Here is a 14,041-nt window from a genome sequence, read left to right as displayed (position 1 = left end):
AGGTGAGATGCGAGTGGTTCTGATTTCCTTCTTGAAAGTCTTGAAACAGTGTGGCACTTTGGTATAAATGTTTTTGTTTGTTTGCATTTCGGAAGCTCAGCTTTGTGGAAATAGCTTGAAGGATAAAGGTCAGTACAGGCACTTCTCCAAACCGTGCCATGCTCCAGAGAAAGTAGGAGTGAATTTCGCTGTGTTCCGATCAAAATAAACGAACTGGTTTTTGTTAGTGTGTGCGAGTCTGACTCAGTACCGAGGTCTTTCCCAGCCCTGAACTGGGTAAGTCATGTGGCACTGGCACTGCAGCTGTGTCCCCATAGAGCAACCAATGATCCTGTTTTCATTCATTTGGAAAGGAATAACAGGATGTAATGAACCAAGGCTTTTTTACCAGAAACCATGTTGGAATTCTCCTCAAAAACAGAAAACCCTCAGTAACAGGTCAAGATTTTATCCATCGGAGAATTACAGGATGCAGAGGACAATAGTTTTTAGCAGCGCCATATCAAATAATCACTGTTAAACCTCTGAAGACGTGCAATTTAAAGGGTTTTAATAGCAGTAGAGTGCTTGACATGTTTAGTGTTTTATTGTTGACACTGAACTCTGGAGTCTTCACTTTTCTCATATCACAACAGTTGACCTGCACTTTTTAAGTTTATAAAATGTTTTGTGCTTAAAATTACTTTCCAAAAAGTGACTTTAGCCTCATTTGCTACAACAATGTGTTTTGTTTGTTAGGAGGAATTAAACATGTAAATTGAGACAACCACTTGAATCTGAGAGAGTTAAAGATTCAGGTGATGGCAAGGCCTTTCAGCCACTCCTCACAAAAACATGTGAGGAGTGTGAAAAAAAAACTTGTGAAAAAATACCAAAAACTGGTTAACAATTATAAGGGTGTGACTTTTAAAATGCAATTAAAGGTTGTTTTTTTCTGTTGAATAATGAAAAAGAGAAAGGTATTGTGGTTTGAATACATCTCTTCCTCTTTTAACAGCACTACATCATCGTCGCTCGGCATTTATTGGTTTTTAGCAAAACCAGCGCTCTAAATATTCAACAGGTATTACGTGTTTTATATACGGTGTAATTTTGCTCCGTTCCACATTGATTTCTTAACTTTAGCTGTTTATCGTGGCACCATTAAAGAGAAATCACATGGTCCTCTTCATTCCCTCCACAATGGAGGCCACATGTACAGTTTAAGGCCTGTGTGTGTTGTGGCCTTTAATTACAGTAGATGTGAGCTCACACAGAAACCCCTGCTTCTTTTTTTGTGGGCTTAGAATTAACAACAGAGCTCTTTTTATTCGCGATGTAGTGGCCTGTAAGGTTAAAAAAAGAACAAGCATCTTCACTGGTGAAACAACCAAGAAGGACAGGAACCCAGTGGAAAAACAAAACCTACCCCAGGCTCCGTAACAAGTGGAAATTTGATTGAACAAAACAAAACAAAAAGACTTCTAAATGATTTAGACTGAGCTTTTTTTGTGGAAATATCTGAGTTGCAAATGAAATTACATTTGTAATTATGAGTTTTATGAAATGCACACATCACACACTCAGCACCTTCTGCCTCTGTAAATTTCAGTCAGGATTTCTGTTTTGTTGCTATTCCTGGCTTTAGTTTTTAAAGACCCACACTAAAATTTTAAATATCCAACTCTAACTTCCCTCCTGAAGTGTTTTGCCACTCTGTCGTAATTACACGGCATGCCGACAGAGCTGTGCTGTGCCAGCCCAGCAGCCTGCATGAACAGATACACTCATTTTGCCATGTGGAAAAGACATTAATGTCCTTAAAGGGCAATCCCCAGAAGTAAGCTTTCCCTAAATCAGCATAACATCATGGCACTTAGGATAATCTACAGCTTTCACTAAACACTTTTAATTATGTGAGAAATTCAGCTGAGTTGAAGGACATGCAAGTAGAGGCCTGTTGTGATAGAGGCAATGTTGGCTTACTGCTCAGAGCGCTATGATGTCAATGGGCACCTTGAGTGATTGGGTAAGAAAAAAATTAGTCTGATGTGGCGGGATGTGTTTCCCGTTGCCTTTATCATGTAATGGTGGGTGTTGGGGCAGTGGGAGCCCCATTCATATGATTTATTGAGTCAGATGTACAAATTTTGGGTTTTTTGGTGCAAATACTTTTGCACTATTACAACTTCATGTCACTACCACCTTCAAACTTCTGAAGACTGACAGTTTTTGCCCGTTCATCTAGTTTGTATTTCATTTTTGTTTTCATCTTTTTAAAAATATGGCAACGTCAAGGTGATTCCCATAAGTCTGTTATGATTTCATAGCTCAGAATAGTTTCTAAACAACTACCACTCATCCAGCTATAGAGCCAGGAGATTGGATAAAATGTTTTTTTTTTTAAATAAAAGCATTACAAAGCCAACCAGAGAAATAAAACGCATTAAGTTTAAAAATAGGAATAAAATAATAGGTTTAAGAGGACAGATGTCTGCTAAAAGAAAGAAAAACACATTATAATCTCCTTTTATTTGTAAAAACTGTTAGGATTTAGTTTCTTCTTCATGATCAGGGACTACTACCATCTTGTTAAATCCAGGGGCTCCAACTTTATTTGATGAGAGTGACTTGAGCTGGAAAGATTTTGGTCACAGCAGTTCAGTGAAAACAGGAACTCAAGTATGGGCTTATAGGGAATTTTATTGCAGCGTTTCATAAAAAAAAGTTTTTCTGGACACACATGCTTCTGGAAAGACCTCCACAGTTTTTTTAGCCTTTAAAATGCCAACTCTTGTCTGCTCATGGGGCCCTGATTAGGAAAAGATGGAGGACGAAAATTCACAGACATGCTTCCAGTCAGTTTACGAGGTACAAATGGAGACTCTGCTGCCAAGTAGAGGGAAAGCTTTCACACTAAAAATAAAAATCTGTGGAAATGCTTTTGGAAAGTCCTTCATTTTCATTTGGCTGCGACCACATTTGAACAAAATAAATGCCTCACATTTAGCCAATAAAACCATAACATGTTCCCCTATAATAACTCACCTGCATCTCTGTTAACCAAACCGAAAAGGTTATGCACCAGAATTTAAGGCATAAGTTTTTTTTTTTTCTGTCAAAGTTCTCATTTGTGTAATTATAGAACCACAGAATTTAATGACTAGTGAAATAACTTCATCAGCTTTCAAAATTATTCCTGCTTCTTACACTTTTTAAAACTGTTCATCAGTGTGTTTTATTTTGAATTTTTACCAATAGACTAAAAAGTGTGGTATACCGGTATAGCTTCTCCCCCTTTCCACTAATACCTGAAAATAACCAAATTGATTATCTCTAGAAGTCACCTAAAGTCTTTCTTTGTGCAATTTGATCTGAAGAAATGCAACTTTGGTGTGGGGTTTGTTGGCGAACAAACCCCACAGGTTGAACCAGCAGCATCATTTTCTAAAAGTATCTAAAAGAAAAAAAAAACATCTCTAAGCTACAGTGAAATACTGGCAGTTGTGTTTCCCAGAATTTTATTATACTTTACCAAATACGGCAAAATTCTGCCAACCACAGCTGCTGATATTTTACCGTAAATTAGTCTTCTCTTTTTTCTTTTTTTTTTTACAGTGCAGCTTGCAGTTTCGCTTTACCAACACTGTGCAACATGGTGGTGGTAGTATCATGCTCTAGGAAGTCAGAGTTCATGGGAAGATGGAGCTGAATGTGGGGACAATACTGGAGGAAAACTGCTTAACAGCAGCAAAAGCAGGACAACAACCCCAAACAACGAGCGCTAAAATGGAACGGCTTAAATCATGTGCGATCAAGTCAAAGCCCGAACATAAATCCAACCAAGAATCAGTGGTAAGACCTGAAAACTTATGTTTACTAACGCTCTCCATCTAATCACCCCGAGCCTGAGCTGTTGAAAAGGGAAGGATGGGTCAACCTCTTCTAAAAGACATGTGGCTGCAAGAATGTGGTTCCTCAAAGTACTGACTCAAGGAGGCTGAAAGTGAACACAAAACACAGTTTCAGTGCTTTTTACTGTCACTAAAATACATTAATGTCTACTGCTGTAACATGAAAAGGAAAAGAAAAATTTAATAGGGTGTAAATACCTTTGCGAGGCACAACGTAAACTAGATCAACGGGCAAAAACTGTCAGTCTTCAGATGTTTGAAGGAGGTAGTGACATGAAGTTGTAATAGTGAACAGTGGTTCTAAATTCCAACCAGGTTTTTTTTTTTAAATGTTTGTGGAATGGCACAGTGTGAAGAATTTCAAAGGATGTGGATATGTTTTTTTTTTCTTCTTGCAAAGCATGGTAATTATGCGTGAATATCAGTTACAGCCTGTCAAAATTTCAGGATACATTAGAAGAAAACAGTGGGCATATGGTTAATGTGGTACAACAACACATTTACGGTCCTGACATGCAACATAGCCCCTCTGCGTGTCTACAAAATAACAAATTAAGCCTATTTGCTAACCCTGAGAGCATGATTCCCTGTGATGTTCTATGTCTTCTATGTCCTCTCTGACTCAGAGCCTCCTAAACTTCTGAGTGTTGGTGGTTGTGTCCTCAGAATAGCCACACCACAGACCCGTCTGGTGGCATTCAGAGCAGCACGCAAAGCCAGGCATCACAAATTGCCATTCCAAAAATGCAGAAAGACAAGATGCAGACAGCCAGACAGCAAAGCACTATGATTCTTTCCTCTGCAAAAGAATGGACAGTTTCAAGTGTCATTAATGGATTTATTTTGATGATTTAAGTTTACATGAGGTAACATTGAATTTCGTCAAAATGACATGGAGTTATGCGTCTTTGTCAGGGTTTTTGAACTTAAATTAGACCAATAATGGAACATTTAGAATTAATCCATTTTCCTTTTATTCTGAATTGAAGGCAACCCTAAACAGATGCATGTTTGGCCTCAGAGCTTCAGCACTTTGCAGTTTTCTGGAAGTTTGATCCAGTTTGGAGCATAAAACCTAAAGTCTGCTTGGTTCTGATTCTGGGGATGCCGTCAGATCATTTCAGCCCATGTTCCGATATATTGCTCTATTTATAATTTATTGTAGGAAGTGAAATGGGTTAAGAGTTACATTGTTAATAATAAGTACACAGATGTTGATCTGACCAGATCTCATTTTAAATTCTCTTTTACTTTTGCTTAGGTTTTTATGCTGACCTCACTTTTATTTATTTATAGCAATATTTATATATTTACATTCATATTTAAATTTAGTTGTCAGCCATGAGTTTATTTATATTAATGTTTTTCTAAAAATGTTTATGTATTGTCTTTATATAAATATTTATTATATTTTTGTATTGTTATGGTATTTTCTTTTTAATAATATTTAATTTTATTTAGTTTTTGGGAAAGTGTAATTTTTCTGGTATTGAAATAAATACTTTTATTTATTTATCTATTGATTGATTTGTACCTCTGGTAAAATCCTGTCTTGGGATTGCGTGACCCTCATAATAACTCATGCAGGGACACAGTACCAGCGTTGCTCTGACAGGTGTGTGAAAATGTCCTCTGATGTCTTCGTTCCCCTTTCAGTGCCACGGTTTGTTCTCTGTTCCCCAGGCTGACGTCGCCGTTGGCTTGTGTTAGATCGGAAACCTGTGGTCTCCGTGTAATCCAGGCTCCCCTCAGAAGAGTCAAATATACCTTTTCGGGCCGGGGCTTGATGACAACATCCCCGGTTAATGTGGTGAGCGTTAAATCAGAGCCGGGCTCCGGCTTTGAAGCCTTTGTTAATAGCCGGGAGAAGGTAATACCTCCAGTCACACAAAAGAAGAGGAGTTGTATGATTCATATCTCATAAAAGACAACATCTGCTGTGAGCATAAGTGACACAAAGCTCCACTTTTACTCTGTGGTGGGGGAAACTGGTCTGTGGATATGCTTCCCAGCTCCCAGCTCTTATTAAATTTTGTGATAAATGTTAGAATGATGGACACACGTGTTCCCTGATGACTGGAGTAGGTGAGTCTTCCAGACAACCTGCCCTACAGGAGAGGCATGACAATGTTTTCTGACTCAGGTTACAGCAAAGGAGCCTGGAACAGGCTGATGGAGACTTTGTTTGATGTTGAAAAGAGAGAAGCCCGTGGGAGAACAGCGCCCGAACCTGGGAAAGCTGTGAAAAGGCACCTCTCAACAATGCAGTTGTGTTGTGTTAAAAGCACACATCAATATTGCTATTTAAGCACTTAGGCGTCGCTGACAATTTGTTACGCGTTGGCATTGTTTTGCTCGCTTTGAGCAAAGGATTGAGTGTGATTTAATCCAACCACTGCAGGAAAACTGATCTCAGCAAATCCAGAATATAGTGAAAAAAAAAATAAATTAAATAATAATAATCCTTCTACCGATACAGCTATTTACAAAAATGAAGCTGAAAGCCAAGCAGAAATTTCTGGAAATGCAGTGTCTGATTTTGTAAGTTTGCTTGTTTGCACAGAAACAAAAAGTCTCTTAAAAAAAGAAAAAAGCATTTAGTCATAAACAGAGAAGGAGAAATAACCGAAGATCTGAAAAAAGTACAGTTCATAAAAGTTCAAATTGAGTTGCATGTCACTGAGTGAAAGAGGGTGATTGGTTCCCAACAAAACATGGGTAGCACTTGGCTTTGAGAATTTGTTTTAATGGCAAGCATAGCAGTGAGATGTTTTTATAGTTGGTCGCCAGGTTTGCACACATCAGGGATTTTGGCCCACTCCTTTATCCATCCTGTAATCCTTCTTGGTTTTTGGCAGCAGCTTGGCACCTCACAGCCACAGCTCTTATTACACATGTCCTGTAAAAATGAAATCTGGAGATAGTCCATTCTTTACTGATATCTTAAGCTACAATTTTGTTGCTTTAAAGGTGAATTTTGTTGGTGATTGTCGGTTTTAATTCATTCTAACTATGTAAAAATGAGTAGATTTATTTATATTTTCTAGAAATTTAGCATCAAATTAGTTGGAGGAATGGAAATGTATTGAAGTGACTTAAGGGAATACCTAAAATAATTTCATGTCACGAAAATCACCATTTTTTTCATTAAAAAACAATCGTAGAATCAGAAAAGGAGTCACGTGTAAAAAAATTAATTAATTTCACTTATAGTTGAATTTCAGACATTGAATCTTTGTAATAAAGCACTTTATCAAAGTGTTTGTCAACATTTTTACATCTCTGCTGATACAATCCATTAAAAGATTTTTATGTCCTTGACCCAGATTTGAGTTCAGTTAACAATACAAAATAATAGAAGAGAATAAGAGTCAGGCTTAGATGAACCTGATCACGCAGCAATCTCTAAATCAACCAAATCCCAATTAGGGAAAAATAATCACAGTTCGTGGCTCAGTGCTGCCATCTGCTGGATTTCTCTCAGTCAGTTTGCGCGTTTCTTCCTCCTAGTGGTCTGGTCTCTCCACTCTGAAATTCATAGTCACTACGTCCTCGATGCCAGCCTGCAGCTCGTCGTGCTCCTGCACGGCGGAGACCCCCTTAGGGGTCCCGGTCAGGATGAGATCCCCCTCCTCCAGGCTGATGAATTCGCTGATGTAGCTGATCAGATAGGGTACAGAGAAAATCATCTGCGAGGTGCAGCCGCTCTGCCGAAGCTGGTCGTTCACCTTCAGCCAGAGCCGGACGCTCCCCGGGTCAGGGATGCGGTCTTTGGGGATGAAGTCGCTGACAGGGCAGGAGGTGTTGAAGGCCTTGGCCAGGGTCCAGGGCAGACCCTTGGACTTGCACTCGTCCTGGACGTCCCGGGCTGTCATGTCCAAGCACAGCGCGTACCCCGCTACGTGCTCCATGGCGGCGGACTGGGGAATGGCTGTGCCGCCTTTGCCGATGACCACCCCTAACTCCACCTCGTGGTGCAGGTTGCTGCTGTAGAGAGGCACCAGGATGGGGGAGCCCTCTCTCACATACGCAGATGGCGGTTTCAGGAACAGGACGGGCTCCGTGGGAATGGCGTTTTTAAGCTCTTTTGCGTGGTCCGCGTAGTTTCTCCCCACGCAAATTATCTTCCGTCCCCATTCCCAGAACCGAGAGATATTCCGCGCTGCCATCTTGGGCAAACTTTACCTTAGTGAGTCTAGTTTGAGACGCTGCGATTAGGTCATTCCTGGAAACTTTGACCGACCTTAAATGAAACCATAGAGATAGAGGAATGAGATGCCTCTCTGGCCTCGTTTACCCGAAGAGGCGAGGCTTCAGCACGTCCGCCATATTACGAGTGGCAGGTTTGCATTTGAAAGAAAGAATTTCAGTTCATTCAGTAAATTCCATAATCTACCCATCTGTTAACTATGTCTGTGTAAGGTTGGGTACATACTGGAAAGGTCCCCAGTACATTGCAGGTCAACACCCACCCCCCCCCCCCCACCCCCACACACACACACATGGACTGAGAGGACCATATTATCCAAAGAAAATATGGAGAACAGGCTGGGACTTGAACCCAAAATCTTCTTGTTGCAAGGTAACCAGGCTAGCTGTTAAACCATGCAGCCCAAATTTGAGTATTATCAGGAAATAAATAATTTGTTTCTCAAAATATACTATCCATCTTTTTCTCCACACGTCTATTCTTCTCTGTACATCAGTCAATGTATATATTTGTGAATCACTTTTTTCTGTCTACTCCTCTATACATTACTTTCTATTTCTTTTCTCCATGTAGGGTTATTTTGGGTTGTAATGATGCATTTACAAACAACAACAATTTTAAGGTGATTTGAATAAATAAATAAATCAGTAAGATAAAATAAAAAAACATAAATATGCAATGAAATGAAAATTAACAAATTCAACTGAATATAACAAAAAAATACACCGACACAAATATTATCTAATAATAATAAAATATAAGTTTAGGACTTACTGAGTTAAGTCTGACACTCACAATATGGCGGCGACGTCCCAGCCAGGAGATTATGCGGCGTCTATCGCGCCTGTATCTATGCCAAAGAACTTTACCATCAACCTACGGCAAGCCAGAGGAAACCAATGCGTAAATAAAACCATTCATTTTTCACATTTCATCTGTTTATTACGTAAATATTTGTCACATAAATGCATATCACGTAAACAAAATAAACGGAAAGTGTTGATCAAATGCGTACCAACAGATTGATTATCATAATTTCGACAAAAAAAAAAAATACCTTCGAGATTTGATTGGTAATGTCTTCGAGGATGGCGCTGATAAGGAGGCGGAGGCGGAACTGAACCAAAACCAAACTTTTCTGGTTAGTTCTGCCGTGATAAGATTTCAGTATCTGTAATGTTGATCAAGTCACTTGTGGGGAGTGCCTGCACTCTGATAGGAGCAGCTACAGCCATAAAGTTCGGTATGTCCGAAACGCTTTACAGTTGGCTAGCACGTTAGCCTGATTAAGTTCGATGTCACGTACTTATATGCTGGCGATGTGTTTATGTTTATGTTTGTGTCTCCAGTGAGGTGAGTGAATACAGCTGGCCTGTCTCTGTGTTACTGTTGTGACAAAACTCATTCATAAAATCGCATACAGTAAAGTTGTAACCGATGTTCAAATATGAACTAAAAAAACAACAACAGCAAAAGAAACGATTGTGTCTTTAAAGAGGAACGTTAAGCTAACGTTCAATCTTCGGCTCGTCAACAAACCATCCGTATGCTTTCACTTTTAATAGCATAAAGCATGTTCTTATGCGCAAGTCGCAGCAATAGGTCTAAAGTCAACCTCGGAGTGTTTGTGTCAACACATGTGGTCTTGTGTTCTTCCATGAAGCGCCTGTGGAAGTGAAAGCCCAGACAGCCGCTCTCCTTCACAGCACGGTGAGGAAATCCCACCTGGTCCAACAAGCCAGCATGAGGGTCGAACTGCTGCCTGCGCTCAGTGACAACTACATGTATCTGCTGATCGACGAAGAGTCAAAAGAAGCTGCCATCGTTGATCCAGTGGAGCCAATAAAGGTCTGTGCTTATGATGGCAAATGAAACGTGTAGGTAAAGTTTTTGAATGACAGCATCAGCTGGGTTTCATTTGATTCATTTTGTCCTTGCATAGGTTGATGAAATATTAAATTAGTAGATTTCTCTTGGAACTTGAGAACTTCTTCTTTCATGGTGAATGAAAGAAGAAACATGGGAGATCATGTAAGCTGTGTGGCTATGATGAAATTAAGGGGTTTTGAGAGGATGAATCAGTCAGTCAAATGACTGGAGTGAAAACGGCAACTGCAGGCTCATCGATATTAGCGCATCTGCTTCGAAAAGCATTTTAAATTTGATCTTAGAACACTTGTTTTGGACAAAAGAATGAACAGAAAATGAATGGAAAAGCATCTAAAGTCCAAAGAGAAAGTCAGAACTAACTTCAGATAACTTGGAGAACCATTAATCACACTGAAGACCGGCTGCAGATATGTTGATTTAATACCTAGTTTAAGATTAACTTAAGAAGTGAGTGTGCATGGCTGTTTGCTGTGTCTTTCTGTTTGTCCTGTGACGTTCTCCACCTCTCACCCTATGGCAACACAGACAGACTCTAGACCCAGCTCTCTTCCACCCTACATCAGATGAGGCAGTAGAAATTGGTAGACAAATTGGTAAATGATAAATAAGAGTTTGTTTTTTCTTGGCAGAGGGTGTTTAACTCTGTTATTTTTTGTGTCTTTACTTAAAAACTACTGCATTAAGAACTGAGTAACCTCAGTGTGCCATTACATTTTGAAGAGGCCTGCTAATAAACCATTCATATGGTAAGAATTTTATTTTTTCAGTTTCTTATTTGTCTGGGGTAGGGGGGGAGGGAGGTTGTTTTTTTTTTTCCACTTAGATGCGTGAAACAAGGGGGATGCTGGATATTTAGGAGTGGAGACGGTCATTCCTGGTCTATGCAGTGTATCAAACATGAGATACACTGTTAGATACAGCACCTTGTATTCTCAGTGCTTTTGAACACATTCAAGGCTCTATTGACACAAACTCCTTTTACTTCACATCTTCTTCACACCAGGTGACTCAACCTGAAATGCAAAGCCTCCACCGTCAGTCTTTCCTTGCTCGATTCACAGCACGAATGAATCCCATTTTAGCTCTCACCAGCTGTTTTTGTGGCACTAACATATCCTTACTCTCTAACATAACGTCAGTTCTTTTTCTGCCTTCATCAGGTTGTGGAAGCTGTCAGAAAGCACGGCGTTAAACTCACAACCGTTCTGACTACCCATCATCACTGGTACGCTTCATATTAACGTTTAGCATTAACAAGTTTAACCCAGGTGCAAACATGTACCGGCCTGACACAATTCAGGCTTTATCCATCCATACATGTTTTAAACCTGCAACGCACCTCTTCTTCTGCTCTGGTAGGGATCATGCAGGTGGAAATGAGAAGATGGTGAAGCTGATGCCAGGGCTGAAGGTCTACGGAGGAGATGACAGAGTCGATGCAATAACGAAGAAAGTTTCCCACTCAAACACCCTCAAAGTAAGAGAAAGCATTGTTCTTTCCTTATTGTGATACAACAGTAAGCTCCACCTGGCTAAGGAGCTCACCTTTTATTTATTTTTAATTTTTTTAAAGCTTGGATCACTCAATGTGAAATGCCTGTTCACACCCTGTCACACAACTGGCCACATCTGTTACTATGTGACTAAAGAAAGCAGCTCTGAGCCGCCTGCTGTTTTCACAGGTTTGCAAATGCCATGACTTTTTCTTACACATTCTGTTTCAATGCAATATAAGTTGCAGCTCTCGCTCTTTTTTTTGTTTTTGTCTTTTTCTACATGCAGGCGACACGTTATTTGTGGCCGGCTGTGGTAAATTCTTCGAGGGTACAGCAGAGCAGATGTACAAAGCTTTGATAGAAATCCTGGGACGTCTTCCCCCTGAAACGGTAAATGTAGCACCATGTAAATCAAATATGTGTGTATTCACTTGGGATTTTATATGATAACCTGACACAGAGTAGTTATTCATCATAACTCTGGGACTAAAAAAAGAATAGTGCACTGTTTTAAAAAGTTTATGTTAGAAATTGTAATTACAAAAACAAATCTGAATCTAAAAAACTGACCCAATCTATCTGTGCTTTAATCTACTTTACTACATTATCCGAACTGTACTGATTGTATGTACATGAAGATTTCATATTGTTGTATTTTAAAACAAAAACACATCATCACTGATTTTTTTTTTCCTCCAAAGCATCTTAAAATGTAGACTAATTGAACCAATAAAAGAGCATAACCTTTTATTGTTTGTTTGTTTTTTGTGTTTTTTTTTTTGTGTGTTTTTTGACATAAGTGCCAATTAGAGAATTGGCGCTTATGTAAAACTGAGTCTCCCATGACAAAATTTCAAAGCTAAAAACTTACTTTCTTCCAACATTTTGGAGATAAACTTAAAAGTTATTTCCAAAATCAATAGAGATATGTTTACAACATAACCTGATAGTTTCTAGTTGTTATAACAGGAAGAACCTAACTTTTGTTTTTCTTTGCAGCGTGTTTACTGTGGCCATGAGTACACGGTCAGCAATTTGAAATTTGCCCGCCATGTTGAACCGCATAATGAAGTCATTCAGAAGAAGCTTGCATGGGCAAAGGTACTGGACTTTTGTCAGATGTCTAAAAAAACATCCAAGTCTTTGTAGAGATTAAAGCTTCCTGTGTGTTTGCTTTTTTTTCTGCAGGAGAAGTGCAGTGATGGAGAGCCAACTATCCCGTCCACTTTGGCAGATGAATTCACATTTAATCCCTTTATGAGAGTGAAGTATGTACAGCCTGACTTAGCACTTGTTCAATTAGAGGATTGGAGCTTATTTAAAACTAAGTAAAGAGGTGTTTTTTTTTCTTTTCTTTAAACTCACTCTCATTCACTTTGATATTACTTGTAGAGAGAAATCTGTTCAAGACCACGTGAAGCAGACCGATCCCATTGAAACCATGAGAAGCCTTCGGAAAGAAAAAGACAGCTTCCGGGTCCCAAAGGAGTGAAGTCCAGTGTGTTCCTGTTTTTACCCCCTTAAAGAACTGCAAGTTCTACATTATATTAAAGAATAACGACAATTCAACCTCAACACCATTTAAAATGGATCCACTACATTTACCCCTTACTGAATGTAATAGCACTATAGACTCAGATGTATGAAAATACTAGGTGTTCTCATCCTGCTTTGTGAGGTCTGTTTGGCTGATGGTGATGGAACTGGTTTGAAGAATATATGGCTTTAAGAGATGAATTTATTGTAATTTGTAAATGCTTAAAAAAATATTAATATATTGATACTAACAGTTTCATTCAGTGTTTAAATTTTCCCGTTTCATAAAACAGGGAGCTGTGTTAAATAATCTCATTTAAGATCAATGTTGTTTTACTCTGATTGCCTTTGTGTTGGTTCTATATTTGCTGAAAACCTCATTTGAGTAAAATTCAGCAGAACTTCTGCTTAATTTCTCGTTTTATTATGAGTGGTTGGCATTTCTGGTTAGATTTCCTGAATGCTTGTAAAGCAAAATCTAAAGAGAGCACCGCATGATGTTCTTTGGAAAAAGCAATAAAACACATCGGCTGGAAGAAAGTCAATGGAAGGATGTTTTTTTGATGTATCAGAAATCTCTTTGATGAGACAACATACTTCTTTTGTGTCTTTTGTGTGCATGTATGTGTTTGGTGAAATATGTCTCATAGTTGCAAGGAAGCAAATAAAATTGGACTTTTTTTTTTACCCGTTTTACCATTCAACTTGACTGCCGAGTCAAATTGATCCAAACAGTATCTATGTAATATGTAGATGCAGGGGGGAAGGAGGGTCGCAAATGTGTAAAATGAACCATTTTCAATTTATATGTAGAGTGTATCTATTAAGACAAATGGAAAAAGGAGGGTTAAATATATGAACTGACTCCGAGAGAATAAATGTTTATGTGTTTGTTTTTTGTAAATTTAAAATCGAGCCCTCGTACTAAATAAGTCCCAGTAGGTGTTTACCTGTGTGATTCTATTTTATTACTCATAACTTGATAAACTTGTAAATTAAATGTGAATCAAGTAATC

General features: G+C 38.9%; 2 protein-coding genes across 5 annotated transcripts; one reads left to right on the top strand and one right to left on the bottom strand.

Moving 5' to 3' along the window:
* Positions 1-7,125: 7,125 nt before the first annotated feature.
* Positions 7,126-8,199, bottom strand: fahd1 (fumarylacetoacetate hydrolase domain containing 1). Its single transcript, XM_055036013.1, has one exon. It carries the CDS (start codon positions 8,060-8,062, stop codon positions 7,400-7,402), a length of 663 nt encoding a protein of 220 aa, XP_054891988.1. The 5' UTR covers positions 8,063-8,199; the 3' UTR covers positions 7,126-7,399.
* A 770-nt stretch (positions 8,200-8,969) lies between these two features.
* Positions 8,970-13,729, top strand: LOC129363732 (hydroxyacylglutathione hydrolase, mitochondrial-like). Of its 4 annotated transcripts, none has more exons than XM_055036001.1 (9): positions 8,970-9,006; positions 9,767-9,951; positions 11,154-11,218; positions 11,353-11,470; positions 11,567-11,675; positions 11,776-11,879; positions 12,489-12,590; positions 12,678-12,757; positions 12,882-13,729. In XM_055036001.1, exons 1-9 carry the CDS (start codon positions 9,003-9,005, stop codon positions 12,979-12,981), a joined length of 867 nt encoding a protein of 288 aa, XP_054891976.1. In that variant the 5' UTR covers positions 8,970-9,002; the 3' UTR covers positions 12,982-13,729. The 4 variants fall into 4 exon arrangements, with proteins under 4 accessions (XP_054891976.1, XP_054891977.1, XP_054891974.1 ...); XM_055036002.1 differs by lacking the exon at positions 8,970-9,006 and adding an exon at positions 9,175-9,244; XM_055035999.1 differs by lacking the exon at positions 8,970-9,006 and adding an exon at positions 9,250-9,346.
* Positions 13,730-14,041: the final 312 nt, after the last annotated feature.

The sequence above is a fragment of the Poeciliopsis prolifica genome, unplaced genomic scaffold (genome assembly GCF_027474105.1).
Source record: "Poeciliopsis prolifica strain line A6 unplaced genomic scaffold, Auburn_PproV2 SCAFFOLD010, whole genome shotgun sequence".
NCBI lineage: Eukaryota > Metazoa > Chordata > Actinopteri > Cyprinodontiformes > Poeciliidae > Poeciliopsis > Poeciliopsis prolifica.
This window is presented reverse-complemented; position numbering and strand designations above follow the sequence as displayed.

Excerpts from the sequence above, each read along its gene's own strand:
- LOC129363732 (XM_055035999.1), top strand. The coding sequence starts at position 9,280 with ATGTTGATCAAGTCACTTGTGGGGAGTGCCTGCACTCTGATAGGAGCA. Across the intron at positions 11,219-11,352 it reads CTGACTACCCATCATCACTG|GGATCATGCAGGTGGAAATG; the intron begins GTACGCTTCATA and ends CTGCTCTGGTAG. Across the intron at positions 11,676-11,775 it reads GCCGCCTGCTGTTTTCACAG|GCGACACGTTATTTGTGGCC; the intron begins GTTTGCAAATGC and ends TTCTACATGCAG.
- fahd1 (XM_055036013.1), bottom strand. The coding sequence starts at position 8,062 with ATGGCAGCGCGGAATATCTCTCGGTTCTGGGAATGGGGACGGAAGATA.